This window comes from Giraffa tippelskirchi, chromosome 8, assembly GCF_054371585.1.
Source record: "Giraffa tippelskirchi isolate mGirTip1 chromosome 8, T2T-mGirTip1v1.2.pri, whole genome shotgun sequence".
In the NCBI taxonomy this organism is placed as follows: domain Eukaryota; kingdom Metazoa; phylum Chordata; class Mammalia; order Artiodactyla; family Giraffidae; genus Giraffa; species Giraffa tippelskirchi.
The window spans coordinates 158,116,027-158,133,583 of NC_137282.1; the positions used below are offsets into that span (position 1 = coordinate 158,116,027).

The window sequence follows — 17,557 nt, forward strand, 5'->3', positions numbered from 1 at the left end:
TGCTCGACAAAAGAGTTTGTTGGAGAACAGGTTCAAAACAAGGAAGCTTCAAGAAGTTTGTACTCTTTCCAGAATTTGTTTGGCATATGGTAGAACTACTATGGTTGGCTGTCTTAAAATAGATGAAAGGTTTGGGACATTCTTATCCCCCCCCTTTTTTTTGTGAAAGGGTTGGAAAAATTTAATAGAAGAGATGAAATAGATTTCAGCAAGATTAGATTTTGCAGAGCTTTGCAAGGTACATTAGGAACCAAGCAAGAGACTGTAGTAATCGTGTAAACCAGAGAGTTTGTTTGAGGTTAATGATTGCCATGAGTGGGAAGGGAAAGCTATTAGACAGAGCACAGCAGGGCTGATGGGACTTGATAATTAACTCACAGTGGCGGGAAGAGGGACAGGAGACAGTGAACATCACTGGGTAAAGGAGCCAGAGTTTGGGGATGTTAAAGAATAACCCGGCGGTAGGTGAGAAGAACTTGGTACAGAAGCAGCACCTGCATGCTTAAGAAATGAAAGCGAACAGGAGAGAAGATCTGGGGCTGGATCGTGTGGAGACAGCCTAGACAGCTTGGTCTTGAGGACAGAGGCAGGAAATACATTTTGGCAGAGAGAAGGAAAAGAACCGGCAGAGACAGAGTCACTCAGAATGCAAGAGAGCAACGGGATAGTGGAGGTGGACCCACACATAACTGAGGCCAGATGGGGACCTTGGTTGTGAGGATGGGTAACTTTTCTTCTTGAAACAGGAAGCAACAATGGGAGAAAGGGTCCAAAATGCACTAAGATGAGGACTTCCCTGGCGGTCCAGTGGTTAAGAATCCACCTCCCAATGAGGGGGATATGAATTTGATCCCTGGTCAGGGAACTAAGATTCCACATACCAAATCCCGAATTCCACAACAAAGATTCTGCAATCAAGACTCAAAGACCCCCTCCCCCCAAAAAACACAAAATGCTCTAAGATGGAGGAAAGGGATGACTTGATAAAGGAATTGATAAGGTGATTGTAATCAAATGTCTTCAGAGTTATTCCTAAAGTTGAAATGATCACCTTTGGAGAGTAGAGAGGCTGTTTCAGCACAAGATTAGGATTTTAAAGGTGAGCCAATGAAGAGTACTAGGACAATAATGATGTAAATAAAAGAACAAGCGGGCAGCCAGAGGGGCCAGCTGAAGGGACATGGTGGGTGAGTTTAGGACAGTTCTGTAGCACTCTTCAGCAGTGTTCTGCCTAGGGAACCACAAATGGCGAAAAGCAGATGACAGTAATGATTACGCATAGGAATCAGCCTCCTAGGATCAAATGCCAAGGGAATCGAAAATGTTTGAAAGAACAGCATGAAAAGCTGACACAGTACACAGGCTAGATAAGGGGTCCTCATAAACAACCCGTAGGAGGAGGGAGCCAGGAAAGTTGAATCTCTGGAAGACCCAATTTTAAAAAAGCAAACACATCTAACATGACAACATCATATTTTAGATGTGGGGTTATGGCAATGAACAAACTGGTCAAAATCCCCAGCACTGCTGGGCCGTCTATTCTGTTCTGGGGAAGAAAGACAGTAAAATATATAGTATATAAGTTGGTGAAAGAAACTAGTAGGGTGACAAAGAGACTGGAATCAGAGATGGGAGCTCCAGGTTCAGGAGCACAGGTCTAGAATGGTACTCTGTGATTCTAAATGCTAACAAGGCTTGGAAAGTGACTACAGTCACAGATTTTGAACAAATACAGCCAAGGGGACAAATCCAGATGGTATTACTGACTTGCTGGTTTTACGTAAAGTTCTACCTCCTCTGTCCAGACTGTGTCTTTTTCTTTTCCCTGTATAGTGGTCTGGGGACAAATATTTTTAATGCTAACAGTTTAAGGTTTTCAAATGGCATAACAGGTGCTAAGAGAAGAAAAAAGCGAGCCATTTGTTTGAGCGGGGCAGGCGGGGCTACCCAAACTTTGAACCCTATGTAGTTCCTGGCTAGAGGCTACTTTCATGTCCCCCACCTGTCATGTGATCAGTAAAAGTCTTCTGTTGTTGTTTAGTCGCTAGCCCACCAGTCTCCTCTGTCCGTGGGATTTCCCAGGCAGAAATACTGGAGCAGGTTTGGCATTTCCTTCTCCAAGGGATCTTCCTGACCCAGGGATGGAACTTGTGTCTCCAGCATCGGCAGGAAGATTGTTTACCACTAAGCAACCTGGGAAGCCCAAAAGTCCTTCCAAAAATGCAAATCTGGCTGGTCTATACCTTCTCTACTGAGGCAGATCCTGGATACAGGTGATGTCAAGGAGACTGAAAGTAAGGCTCTACTTGGGTGGGGAGTATACGTGGCTGATACACAATAGACAGGAACTTTTGTAGGGAGCAGGGAGGGAGGGCTGGGCTGCAAAGTAATCACATCACATGGATCCACGTTGTAGATGTTGACATCCTCAAGTGCTACAGCCAGAGAAGAGGAGAAGCAGATCGGAGGATGACCGCAGAGGCCCTAGAGGCCAGGTGATAGGGGTTACAGAAGGATGTGGAGAAGACAGCCTGTCCCAAATACTGGGACGCTCACTGATGGAGATGATCCATTTTCTAAGGAAGACCCAGGAGATCAAGATGCCCTCCTCTCCATTTTCCTCTCCCCACTAGGAGGGCAGGCTATGACACGAGTGCGAGCAGGTGGCAATGGGCTGTCCTCTGGGGAAAATGTGGGCTGATTAAGGTAAAGACGTGCATATACTTGAGAGAAGACTGTGCAGGGACGCAAGGGTGCTGCCATCTATGATGGGGGGAGGGGACCCTCGGGAGACACACCTGAGAAGTAGCATGAGCGTGATGAAGAGCTAGTGAGAAGCAGCAATTCAGAGTTTTCATCTGAAATGTTGCCATTTCTCTTCTTCATGGAGAAGGAAATGGCAACCCACTCCAGTGTGCTTGCCTGGAGAATTCCATGGACAGAAGAGCCTGGCAGGCTACAGTCCCTGGAGTCACAGTAAGTCAGACACTACTGAGTGAAAATATTATTATTATTTATTATCTGAAATGTTAGATGTAGAATAAAAGAACTAATAAGTGAAGCTATAAATTTAGTGGCAGGGGGAGGAGGCCAAACTACGTTACTGAAGAGAACAGGGCAAACCTTCCTACTGACTCACTCAACTGTTTGCTTAATCATTCACCACATATATATTTATTGCCTTCATTTATAGACTGCATTGTATTTTCCCCAAATTCATATGTCAAAGTCCTAACCGCCAGCGCCTCAGACTGTAACTGTGTTAGCTGTAGGGCCTTTAAAGAGATAATTGAGTTAAATGAAGTCTAATGGATGGCCCTGATCCAGTAGGACTGGTGTCCTTATAAGAGATTAGGACACAAACACACGCAAAGGATAGACCACGTGAGGACACAGGGTGAAGATGGCCGTCTACAAGCCAAGGGGAGAGGCCTTAGGAAAAGCCAGACCCACTGCCATGTTGATCTCCGACTTCAGCCTCCAGGACTGTAAGCAAAGAAATTTCGGTGGTTTAAACTACTCAGTCTATGGTACTTGGTTATGCTTGCTTGCCATGTACCAGGCAAGAGTCTTAAAGGAATATACACCAGGACTGATAAAAAGTCTTCTTCGCAGCTACTTGTTTTCTAGTTCTTATCCATTTGGAGGGGAAATCTCTCTTGTTGCTGTCACCTGCCATCATGCCAGAGCAAATACCTCCAAGCCACCTGGAAACCCATCGGTGGAGGGAGCAGAGGCTGACGTGAGGGATGGGGGTCCATGGAGAGAAGATGACATCACTTCTCATCCTGACCACTTGCTCCTCCTAACTGCAGCACCATCAAAAGGGACCGAAAGAGGAAGGAAGAAGAAAAAGAACAGAAACTAGCAAGAGGAAAGTACCATTATAATTTGAACCTACCTCTAGGTCTCCCTAGGTAATCATAAGACGGAGAATGTCTTTAAGATACTTAAATTTGGTCCAGTGGTGAAGAATCTGCCTGCCAATGCAGGGGATACAGGTTCGATCCTCGGTGTGGGAGCTAGGATCCCACATGCTGCAGGCAACAAAGCCTGTGCTCCGCAACAAGAGAAGCTACCGCAACTAGAGAATAGCCCCGGCTCACTACAACTAGAGAAAGCCCGTGCTCAGCAAGGAAGACTCAGTGCAGCCAAAGATAAATAAAAATTTTTTAAAATCAATATTATTTAAAAAAAAACAACATTAACTTTTCAAGGACTGTGCCTCTAGTTACTCTGTTCAATAATTCACAGACTGGTCTGTCTGTGAATTCATCAGCAGGTCTGTCTGTGAGAAGCCCTGTAAACCACAGCTTCTTTCATGCCAACACCAACAAGCAGAGTGGCCTCAAAGTTTGAAAAGAATGCCTCACCGTGGCAGCCTCCGTGTTTATCTTCCATGTCAAACCACTTCACAGCTCTGAGGTCACCGGCCCATGATGCATTTGGCATGGAGCCAGGGACACCTGCAATGTTGATAAAGAAGAAAAGCAGAAATAAGAACCTAAGCTTCCAAGGCATGCTCATTTTCCCAGTATAGTTTCTTTCATATAGGCTTTCTCATCATTGGTACAAAATCCAAAGGCTTGTGGTGCGAACTGTTGGTAGTTACGAACCTAGACTTGCCCCTATAAAAAGAATCTATTGGTTTTTTTTTTATTTTTCATTTCTTGCAAGCCTGCAAGAAATGCCATTGGATGAAATCACAGTGCAGATGGAAAAGCTGAGAATTTTCTGATATCTCAATGCCTTTTAATTGAATTTACTTAAAAACATTTTTTATTAGAGTACAGATAATTTACAATGTTGTGCTAGTTTTTCGTGTACAACAAAGTGAATCAGTTTACATACATATACATCCCTTCTTTTTCAGATCCTTTCCCCATATAAATTATTACAGAATATTGAGTAGAGTTCCCTGTGATATACAGTAGGTCCTTGTTGTTGTTCAGGTTCTTACTAGTTATCTATTTGATATATACTGGTGTGTATATGTTAATCCCAATCTCCTAATTTATCACTTCCCCCCATGTTTCATCCTTTGGTAACGATAAGCTTAATTTCGAGATCTGTGAGTCTGTTTCTGTTTGTAAATAAGTTTATTGTTTAAATTAGACTTCTCATGCAAGTGATATAATGACATTTGTCTTTCTCTATCCAACTTAGGTCACTTAATATAATCCCTAGGTCCATCCATGTTACTGCAAGTGGTGTTATTTCATTCTTTTTATGGCTGAGTAGTATTCTACTGTGTATGTATATGTGCCACAACTCGTTTATCCATTCCTCTGTCAATGGACATCTAGGTTGCTTCCATGTCTTGGCTACTGTAAATAGTACCTTTATCCAAAATTTTTGGGACTTCCCAGATAACATCTATTTTACAGTAAAAGCTCAGGAAACAGGCCACTCTATGTCCTTAATGCTGATAAGTGAGAGAGATTCCATTAATGGAAAAGGAGTACTGAATATGGGAGTCAATGTAAGTGCAACTAAATGAGGGCTAATTTGTGTCATAAGAGCTCCAGCAATCAAATGACATTGGTACTCGAACTGCAAAACAGTCTTTTCTTAAAAGATCTGGTAGGCAGAATAATGCCCCTGCCTCCAACATATTCTCAAACAAGTCTGCATCCTAATCCCTAGAGCCTGACACTATGCTATGTTACATGGCAAAGGGGAATTAAGGTTGCTTATCAGTTGACCTTCAACTAGAGAGATTATCCTGATTTGTCCAAGGCCATTGTAAATACAAGGGCCTTTAACAGTGGGAGAGGGAGGTGGAGAGCTGGCTGGAGTGGTACAAGGTGAGGAGGAGGAAGGGGCTAGGGTACGCGGGTGGCATCTAGAAGCTGGAAAAGGCAAGGAGAGGGATCCAACCCAGCCCTACAGAGAGGAACGTAGCGCAGCCAACACCTTGACTTCAGTCTGGTGAGACCATGTCAGACTTCTGACCCAGAACTATAAGAGGGGATAAGTACATCATTTAAGGCCCTAAGTCTGTGATAAATTGTGACAATGGCAAATAGAAAACGAGTACACAAACTAATGAGAACCAAATTACCCAAGATGATGGATATTTTTAATTAAAAAATTGGACAAGATCAATATGTTAAGAGATATTTAATTGATTTAGGCAAATAAAATTTTTTCCTCTTTAAAAACACTGATAAGGTACTTCCCTGGTGGCCCGGTGGCTAATATCCGTGCTCCCAGTGCATGATCCCCAGCCAGGGAACTAGATCCCACATGCCGCAACTAAGAGTTCGAATGGTGAAACTAAGAAGATTCCCACAGCTAAGACCTGGCGCAGCCAAGTAAGTAAAGAAATAAAATATTTTTTTAAAAAATTGATGAAAACATGTGCATTTTCAGACAGTAAAAAAGAGCTCCACCCTTTTGCTCTGATGTCTCATAATAATTATATGAGGATTTAAATCAAGAACTGTACTAAGGTCTTCCAGCTAAAACTAAATTTTGCAGTCTTTTCTGTAACTAGCATGAGTCTTCACCCCTACAGGCTCTTGATCAGAGATTCTTCTTTCCTTGCTGCCAAAGTTAAAACTTTGTTTGTAAGTGTTGAGTACTCAAGAAAAACTCTTTATTAAGCAATATTTCTTCCTATTATTTTAGTCTGCATTTAACACTTTAAAAGTTACTTTAGTCTTTGACTATCAGAACGGAGCCTTCTTTATTTTGTTCTTAGCACACCTTTTTAAACATTACTTTTGTTTTGGCTGCACCCCAAGGCATGTGGGATCTTAGTTCCCCGATCAGGAATTGAACCCGTGCCCCTGCATTGGAAGCATAGAATCTTAACCACTGAACCACCAGGGAAGTCTCAAAACAAACTTTGAAAGAATTTAGAATAAAACCCGCCTTGGTTAAGTGGAGGGGTGGGTAGAGGCAGTCTGGAAAGCAAATAAGTAATCTGGTATATTTACTCCTGTCAGCAAGGTCAGCTGATGTGTGATCTTTATAAGTCTCTTTCAATTAAATAATTACAGCAGAAAGATGTGAATAAAACATTGTCATGACGAAAAGTCCCTGGCCCTCCTTTAAGGATTTAATTTTTAAAAGGACAAAAGATTTCTCTTCCTCTTTCATTCTCGTTAATATTGAACATCACAAACTGACTCTGTATGCAGTATCTCGGGCCCCACCCAGACCTCCTGCACCAGAATGAGCATCTTCACAAGACCCCGGGAGGACCCCTGCGCACAGTCAAGCCTGGGTTACCATCAACACGGCCAGGAGCTCAGCTTCATTTCCTCCCCTCCAAAAGTCGTCCCCTCAGCCTTCATCCCGTTTTCGGGGAGCTTCTCACTTTGCTTTTCTCACTCAAATTCTGCTCTCATGAAAGAATCTGATATGTACATCTTCGTCTCCTCTGCGGGGAATACAGTTGACCCTTGAAAAGCATGGGTTTGAACTGCAAGGGCCCTTTCCTATGCAGATTTTTTTCAATAGTAAATACAACAATCCTAGGCAATAGGAAGTTGGTTGAATCCATGGATGTGGAATCTTGGATATAAAGGAAACTTGGATACAGAGGGCCAATATAAATTATCCTTGTATTTTCAAGTCTGCACCCCTAACCCCTGTGCTATTCAAAGGTCAACTGTATGTGCGCCTGAACCTCTCCACATCCTCCTTCACGACAATCAGCCCCCCTGTCGTGTGGAAAGGCTGTGTTGAGGGGAGGGCCAGTCCTCGCAGTGCCTGTAGACTTTGGTCCACAGAAGGCACGATCAAGGTTCAAGGAATGGACGAGTGTGGCACGCAAAGGCTGTACCATCACCTTAGTCTTTAGTGCTGATGGTGAGGACCGCTTAGCTTGTGTGTAGATCAGACAGTCCTGGTTGCTCTCTTGGCTTCCCAATAGGCCACCATATTTTAAGGCAGTGGTCCCCGACCTTTTTGGCACCAGGAATGTGTTTCATGGAAGACAGCTCTTCCACGTAAGGGGGAGTATGGTTTCAGAATGATTCAAGTAAATTACATTTATTGTGCACTTGATTGCTATTATTATTACATCAGCTCCGCCTCAGATTATCAGGCATCAGATGCTGAAGGGTGGGGACCACTGCTTTAAAGTATAATAACGTTCTATTTCTCAGTATTGAAAAGTATTTCTTCTACCCTCTTGGCAAGGGCCAACCCATTGCAGTTTGCCCTACAGTAGCTGCCTAGGTGGCCATCAGTCATTTATTCTCCACATTTGCTCTGCCTCGTACTAGTTTAAGAAGGAGATAGAACACTCAGCAAGGCTTCTGGTGACAGCTCTATTCAAATACTTTGTAGGCATCATCCCTTGGTTATTATTTTGAGGCGATAACGGTGAGCAAAAGACTGAGTAGCCTCAATGCCCAGCGTGCTTGCTATTCAGTAAGTAGTTCACTTTGGCTTTGGTTAAAACATACATGGAGGACTTCCCTGGTGTCACAGTGGATAAGAATCCACTTGCCAATGCAGGAAACACGGGTTCGATCCCTGGTCCAGGAAGATTCCACATGCCTCGGAGCGACTAAGCCCCTGGGCCACAACTTCTGAGCCCGAGACTACTGAACGCTCCCCCACCTAGAGCCTGTGCTCTGCATCAAGAGACGCCACCGCAAAGAGAAGCCTGCGCATCACAAAGGAAGAAGCCCCCGCTCCCGCAACTGGAGAAAAAGCCAGTGCACAGCGCAAAGACCCAGTGCAACCAAAAAATAAAGTTAATTAATTAATAATTAAAAAAAGATATGTGGAGACTCCAAAGCTACTGATCCTATTACTTGTGCCAACGGCCAGTTGCCCCTTTTACTCCCCTAAAAACATCTCTATGTCTCTTTCTGGTTTTTCCCCCAGAGACTGACCTTAGGTTGAACTCCCCAGTGGAAGAGATACTGGCCTAGGGACGGGGGGAACTAAGTTCTCACCCCGGAACTAGCCAGTGTATTCTTGGTCATCACCTAATGGCCTCCAGACCTCCTTTTCAAGTGAATTAGGTAGATAAGATCAGAGGTTTTCAACCCTTTAGGCTGCAAGCCACATGAAAACAATTTCACTGTCTCTCTCTCACACACACACACAAAAGTTTCACAAAATATTTAGTGTTATTACATGCAGTACACTCGTCTATGTTATTTTCTAGTCTACTCTCATGTTAAAAATTTTCATTTAAGACCTACTAAAATGATCCACTAATGGGATGTACTACTATATCCCATTATACATATTATATACACTATTACTATACATTTTATTTTTTTTTATTTTTTTATTTTTCTTTTATACATTTTAAAATACTGGACTATATTATGCTATGATTGTTGCTGTTACGATTATTGTTTGTCAGGAGGGGAGTTATGGGGTATGTGGGTACAAGTCTGCCTCAAGTCACAGCTATCCTAGGTAGCATCTATTTTGCAGTATTTCTAGGACAGGGCAAAAAAGACACTAATATTATCAGAGAAAACATTTTAAACTATAAAACACAATTCTCTCATTTGCTCTTCATAGGCTTATTTAAACAAAGATTTGAGATAAAGTTTACAGACTAAGTAGGAATGTTTTTCTTGGGGCTTAGCCTCTATTAGACAAACAGCTGCATTTGTTGAATAAATGAATGTGTTTCTTTGAAACACAAGCTTTATTTATACTGACTTGACTTTTCTCCTTATTGTTCTTACACAGCGAGCATGCTCCTCATTTTGGGAGACATATACATGGTAACAAATTCCAGCAACTGTTTAATATTTAAGCTCAGATACATAATTTTTAGCTTATTAAATAAGCAAGAATTTTGGTTTTAAATGTCAAAAGTAATGCTAGGTTCAGTGTATTGAAAGAGGTTTTCTCACAGCTTCACAGTGGTGCTGGAAATTGGCACAACTCTGGGAAGTCAGTTTAGAAAAGTAGGAAAAGCCACTGTTGTTGTTCAGTTCCTAAGTTGTGTCAGACTCTTGCGATCCCATGGACTATAGCCCACCAGGCTACTCTCTGTCCATGGAATTTTTCAAGCAAGAGTACTGGTATGGGTTACCATTTCCTCCTCCAGGGGAATCTTCTCAACGCTGGGATCCAACCCATGTCTCCTGTGTCTCCTCCATTACAGGCACATCCTTTACTGCTGAGCCACCGATGAGGTTTACCTTTTGCAACAAATCCCAGTCTGTGCTGTTTACAGGCTTGGGTGACCTTGAACAATTATGTAGTCTCTTTCAGACATCATGTGCTAATCTTCAAAACTTCAGAGAGTTTTTGTTACCTAAGATAAAGTATGTATTGTGTTTAGCACAGTGCCTCGCATGCTTAACTAAATAAACAGTTGAAAACATAATCGTTTCTATTCAAGCCATGAGGACAGAGTAGCTGTGGAAGAGACTGCTTTTTTGTACTATAACCTAAAGCAAGTTTCTCAGTGGCACTTTGGATGATTCTCTGTCGTGGAGGCCGTCCTGGGCATTGTAGGGTGTTTTGCAGCAGCACTGGCCTCTGCACACTAGATGCCATACCATCTCTACCTGCTCCCCCAAACCCTAAGTTGTGACCCCAATGTTTCCAGATAATGCCAAATGTGGGCTTCCCAGGTGGCACTAGTGGTAAAGAATCGGCTTGCCAATTCAGGAGACAGGAGTTCGATCCCTGGGTTGGGAAGATCCCCTGGAGGAGGCAATGGCAATTCATGACAGTCCTCTTGCCTGGAGAATCCCATGGACAGAGGAGCCTGGGGGGCTACAGTCCATTGGGTCACAAAGACTGAGCACAGTGAACACGATGCCAAGTGTCCACTGGGAGGACAAACTGCCCCTGGGTGAGAGCATGGAACTGGACCTTATTAATAAAACCACGTGGGCTTCCCTGGGAGCTCAGGTGGTAAAGAATCCACCTGCAATGCAGGAGACCCCGGTGCAATTCCTGGGTCAGGAAGATCCCCTGGAGAAGGGATCGGCTACCCACTCCAGTATTCTGGCCTGGAGAATTCATAGAGTCGGACACAAACAACTGAGTGACTTTCACTTTTCACAATAAAACCATGTATAAATACTGAATTGGCCAAAAAGTTCATTTGGGTTCCATAGGCTCTTACTGAAAAACCCAAATGAACTTTTTGGCCAACCCAGTATTTGAATATGACATGTGCAAATTTGTGTTTACAAAACTTCCTTTAATGTTACATTGCTTTTATATTTTAAAAAGGTTTATTTACAAGCATCTGAGTCTGATTTGCTTCACTGATTTAGTAATTATGCTTGTGAAATTCAACCAAAGAAAAAATAGTGTTCATTGCTGATTAACTTAAACAATTAAAAAAACGGAAAATTACCTGATAGTTGGGAAACATACGTTAAGTACCTTATAGCCTTTTCCCCCTCATTGTTAACTGGGGTTATTTTGAGAAATAAAATGGTGTATTTGTTTTCGCCTTCCAAAGGTTCATTAATCCTTTAATTTTTAAAAAAAATTTTAATTGGAGGATAATTGCTTTACAATGTTGTGTTGGTTTAACATATGTAACTTATAGAAAGAGCCTCTTTTGTTTTCATGGGGATTTTTTTTGGAGTTCTGTGATCCCTGAGATGATGATCTCTCTACATCACCTCTGACAACTGCCAACAAATAGACTTTTCTTTGGTTTTAAGAGGAAAAGATAAAACAAGGAAAAGAGAAAACTAAAATTTTATAGAGGAAGGGATTTTAGAAATTTTCATGCTTTAATATTTTAATATGTTCCCTTCATTGCCAAGCTGTGTAAACAAGAGCCCACAACATTTAAGTGAATTGCGCAGGAGTGTGGACATGCTAAAGTCCTTGTTGATTTTGTTTCAAGATAATTTATTCACTCATTCAAACAGTTTATTTGTGGGCCTCCTGTGTTCCAGAGGAGATGCTGGGGGCAAAGCCACAAATGAGATGTTCTTGGAGCTTTTGACCCAGAGTATCCAGAAGGGTTTATATTTATTTATTTATTTTTAATGTTTACTTATTTTTGCTTGCACTGGGTCTGTATTGACGGATAAGGACTTTCTCTAGTTATGGCGAGTAGGGGCTACGCTTTAGTTGTGGTGGCTTCTCTTGTTGCAGAGTACAGGCTTGGGAGCACCGGTTTATTAGCTGTGGCTCACAGGTTCAGTTACCCTGCGGTATGTGGGATCTTCCAGGACCAGAGATGGAACTGGTGTCTGTTGCGTTGCAAGGCAAATTCTTAACTGCTGGACCACCAAGGAAGCCTGGGTTTATATTTACTGGATACTTTGGCTTAGCATATCCAGAAAGGTTTATATGTACTGATTTTTTACACTTTACTTTTTGAGGTTGATTTACAATGCACAGCACAGTGATTCAGTTATATATACATGCATGAAAGTGAAAGTCTCTCAGTCGTGTCCGACTCTTTGCGACCCCATGGACTGTATAGTCTATGGAATTCTCCAGGCCAGAAAACTGGAGTGGGTAGCCATTCCATTCTCCAGGGGATCTTCCCAACCCAGGGATTGAATCCAAGTCTCCCACATTGCAGGCGGATTCTTTACCAGCTGAGCCACCAGGGAAGCCCAAGAATACTGGAGTGGGTAGGTAGTCTATCCCTTCTCCAGCGGATCTTCCCGACCCAGGAATCGATTTTCTTTTCCAGATCCTTTTCCCTATGGGTTGTATTGATATTTTTATTAGCAGCCCAGATTCCTCTACTCAAGAGTGTTTCCTGGACGATCTTCCAGTGACGAACAAGAAAGGTTAGTGCAGCATTTTTAGAAGCAGACAATCTTGGGCAACCCCAGAGAGCAGCTCAGGTTTCGGTGCAGTCCTGACCTAAAGGCTGACCCTGATCCCCTGACCCTTGGCTTCCATTGTTCTCTGTCTGTTTCTCATCTTCAGCTCTTGTCAAACACTCCTGTTATTATGGCAGATTTCTCTGCGGCAGTGAAGGCCTGCCTTTCACTCCTTTCAGACAACTTTTCCTTCTTCTCTTCACTAAACCAATACAGCCTTCACTGTCCTCCGCTCATGATGAACCCTGACCCACTCATTTGTCCCTTGCCTAGAAAGCAACCCCACAGTCATTGTCTGGAGGTAAAAACGGCTCAAGGATGTGAGGAGAGGCCAGAACTGAACCATTCCCAAGGCTGCCCCACAAGTATGCCAATAGGGAATGAAGAGAATTTTAAAAAATCAAACTTTAAGAATGATTTCTCTTCGACAGAGTATTGCTTCCAGGGGCACAGAGCAAGTTTCTGAACTCTAGCTCTCGGAGAATAAACTTGGATAAATAACTAGTCTTTCAGCATCTCCTCTCTGTATTTTCTTTTGAAGAGTTTGATCTGTGTGGTTATATGTTGTACTTTTTAATATGTCAAAGAGAAAGAAGTTTCCTTTGATCTGATTTGCTTGACTTTAGTGCAGAATTATGCTAATTTAATGGAGAAAAGAAAGAAATGCTGAAATGAAGGGCCATTGGATTAGATGTGTATGCACTCTTCTGTGGCATATTTCTCTAGTTCTGTTTAAGGAACCCTCTCTCGTCAGGATCTCAGAGCTCAAGCAGCTGAAAGATGATCATTCTTTTTTCTTTGTACTATACCTGTCCTCAAGTTACTCTGTTTTCTTGAGAGCATGCAGGTTCGTGAGTAAAGTAGGAAATGATCAGCAAATTTATTCCGATGATGTTTCATGAAGGTTTGAGACTGAGTGGCCACATTGAAAGGGGTAGGGTTTTTTGTTTAACATCTCATGAAAGCACCTAGAAGAAAAACCTTGAATTATAGGGTGCCCATTGTTGGCTGACAAACTATTCACCCAGAGCGATAAGGGTGTCCTTTGTGGGAGCTGGGTCAGGCAAGGCCGACTTCTGGCATGAACAAGAGGGAAGTACTCTCATGTGAGAATTTTATCAGGTGTCCCAGAAATACCATAACATCTAAAAAAAACATCAGAACGCTGTCTTTGATAGATCTACCCTCAGACAGGTGGCTCACACAGTAAAGAAACCACCTGCAATGTGGGAGACCTGGGTTCGGTCCCTGGGTTGGGAAGATCTCCTGGAGGAGGGCATGGCAACCCACTCCAGTGTTCTTGCCTGGAGAATCCCATGCACAGAGGAGCCTGGCGGGCTACAGTCCATGGGCTTGCAAAGAATTGGACACGACTAAGCATAGCACAGCACAGGACCCTCTGACAAGTGGCCAAATAACTAGCAAATACTCTGTACACCACTGAGTGAGGGGAAGGAAAGAAGGAAGACAAGGAAGAAAGAAAGAATTTGATGTTTCCAAATTTCAGAATAGATCAAAACTTTCTGGAGTGCTTAAAATAAAACTGAAGACTTCTATTCCCAGAGTTTCTGTTTTCTTTTCCTAAATTGAAGTACAATTGCCATATAACATTATACTAGTTTCGGGTGTACAATATAGTGACTCGATACTTGCCTATACTGCAAAATGATCACCACAACAAGTCCAGTTAGCAATGAACTGGTTTCCGGGTGAGCCCCCGACTGATTTCTCGTCTACCAGCAATTCTTCAAGCCGTACCTGGCTTTTCAGAGCATCATTTTCCTGGCTGGCACTGCCCGAATTCAGGTGCTTGACTTTGCTCACCAAGACTATTTTAATTGCCTATAAACCCGTCTCTCTGCCTCCAGGCTGCCCACTTTGTCGGCCATACCAGCAAATGGCTTTCTCTATAATTAGCGTTGACCTTGCGGCCTTCCTCTCTGGGGTGTGTGGGATCACTTGGAACCCTCTGCCCTGCGTCTGCTTCTTCTAGCGCTTATGATGCCTGCCCCCCAACTCACCCTCTGACAAATGACAAATTCAGACTTGCCGGCATCCCAGATCCCTCTCACGGGTGCCCATTGCCCCTAGAACTCTGACTCCTCGCCCCATATCTCCTTTTACGTTGCTGCTTCTGCTCCTCGGGACCCAGTTTAAAGTGACCTCCTGCCACAAAAACTTGAGTATAAATCGGCGCTTTTTTTCTTTTGCTCCAGGCCGTCACAAATCAGCTGCCCCAGCTCGCACCTCAGAACCGTGTCCTGGCTGGGTCCAGTGGTCTACCACTTTAGGTCACATTCGGGCCAGGCGACACCAGTGTGTTTGACATCAGTGTGCTGAGCATGGTACAGGAGGATCGTTGCAGTCATGTCTACAGACTCTATGCAGCAGGTGGGTAGTCCAGAAACCGTATCTGACGGGGAGACCTGTTTGGTTTGACCCCCACTGAAGGGGAGTGGGACACCGCAAAAAAGGAAACAATTCCCATGGCGGTCTGGACCGCACAGAGTCGACCGTCCACAAGTCACTAGCATGTTCTTTAGTCTGGAGCTCTCCGGCCACCCAGCTCCCTACTGTGTTTCACCAGCTCACATTGTCTGCCTGGCCCTGTGGACATGGAGTTTGCGACACTGAGTTTCCATGCCTCCCTTTTCATCACTGTCCACGACACCTTTCAACACTGCCCACATCACGTTGCATCACCGTCCATACACACTCAGCTGTCCTACCAGGCTTTCGGGAATTCCCAAATTGGTCTTCCATTTTCACATCATTCTCTGCACCCTGGCTTATGCAAATATCTAACAAAACAAAACAAGCTCAAAATCATTCATGGGGCTATAAAGTACAGCACAGTGACTGTAGTTATTAACACTGCAGTGCCTATTGGGAAGTTGCTAGGAGAGAATCTTAAAAGTTCTCATCATTAGGAAAGAAAAATTTGTAACTATGGTGGCGGGGACAGATGTTAACAAGACTTATTGTGATCATCATTTCACAGTATGTACAAATTTCATATCACTATCTTGTATACTTGAAACTGTTATATGTCAGTTATGTCTCAATTTAAAAAAAAGCTCATGTTTGCTAGAAACTAAAGTTAGTTAAATTGAAATCTTAAGATAACCTCTCCTAAAAAAATATTTTTTTCATAGGCTTTTTGTTTAGAGCAGCTATACATTCACAGCAAAACTAAGTGGAAAGTACCTAGATTTCCTATATTCCTTGCCCCACTCATTATTTTATATGTAACTGGCAAAAATTTAGAAAGTGATAATACCTAGTGGTATTGAAAAGACCGTGATGCTGGGAAAGATTAAAGGCAGGAGGAGAAGAGGACAACAAAGGATGAGATGGTTGGATGGCATCACCGACTCGATGGACATGAATTTGAGCAAGCCCCGGGAGTTGGTGATGGATAGGGAGGCCTGGCGTGCTGCAGTCCATGGGGTCGCAAAGAGTCGGACACGACTGAGCAACTGAACTGAACTGAACTGAATACCTAGTGGTGGAGAAGGGGTAAGGACATGAGAGTCTCAGACTTGCCAGTGGAAGTACAAGAGGACCAATTTTGGGGAAAGCAATATGACACTTTGTATCAAAACCCTTAAAAGACTTGCATACAGACTCCCCTGGTGGTCCAGTGATTGGGAGTCTGCCTGCCAATGAATGCAGGGGACAGGAGTTCAAACTCTGGTCCAGGGAGATTCCATATCCCAAGGAGCAACTGAGCCCATGCACCAAACTACTAAAACCCGTGCACCAAGAGCCTATGCTCTGCAACAAGAGAAGCCACTGCAACGAGAAACCCAAGCATCACCAGAGAGAGCCCTGGGTCAGCAACAAAGACCGAGCTCAGACAAAAATAAATAAATTAATTAATTAAAAAAAAAAATCCTTGCATACACTCTGACTCAGTTCAATGTACTGGAATTTGTCCTAAAGAAGTTCTTTGTAAATTCTTATTTGAGAGGCAATGTAATATAATAGTTAAAAGGAAAGACTCAAACTATGTTGCCTGGGTTCAAGTTCCTGCTGGACCAATTATTAATTGTGGGACCACTGATAGATTACCTAACCTCTCTGTTCTTTGGTTTCTGTAACTCTAAAGGAGGGTCAAAACAGTTCCTATAGAGTCTGGATAGGAGGAAGGTTTGGGGGAAAATGGATACATGTATATGTATGGCTGAATCCCTTCAACGTTCACCTGAAACTACCACAACACTGTTAACGGGCTATACCCCAATACAAAACAAAAATTTTAGAAAAAAAAAGAGAAAAATTCCCTACACCTCATGGACTTGTTGTGAAGTGTGTAATATACTTAAAACACCCTGAATGGTACATGGGACATAATAACTGCTGAGATTCAGTCATCATTAATGACCAATTTTATTAATAAAACAATGAACTATTAATACTGATAATACCTTCTAAAAGCCTCTAATTAGAAGTTTTGCTAAATAAATGATATTGCATTCACATGATGGCATATTACTGAGCTATTATAAATTATGGTGAAGAATTCTTCAGGACACAGAAAAACTATGACATACTATTAAATGAGGGGAGCCAATTATAAAAACACATAAAATAGATGTTTTTATATGAAAACAAATACTGAAAGAAAGTGCTAAAATATTATCTCCGAATATTTCTGTTGATGATTTTTATTTTAGTCTTCATAATTTTCTGGATTTTCCTAATTTTTAAACTGTTTTAGAAACTCCTTAATTACTATTAAATTTCTTTTGTAGTGCAAGTTAAAGGTACCTTCCCAAAATTAACTAGAAAAATACTTT

General features: G+C 42.6%; 1 protein-coding gene across 1 annotated transcript in view; it reads right to left on the reverse strand.

The window, feature by feature from the left end:
* LOC145518835 (N-acetyllactosaminide beta-1,6-N-acetylglucosaminyl-transferase-like) overlaps window positions 1-17,557 on the reverse strand; it is a 40,269-nt gene that overhangs the window by 4,771 nt on the left and 17,941 nt on the right. Inside the window, exon 2 of the mRNA XM_081523852.1 lies at window positions 4,374-4,466. Coding sequence (XP_081379978.1) covers window positions 4,374-4,466 — 93 coding nt within the window. The remainder of the gene's footprint in view (window positions 1-4,373; window positions 4,467-17,557) is intronic.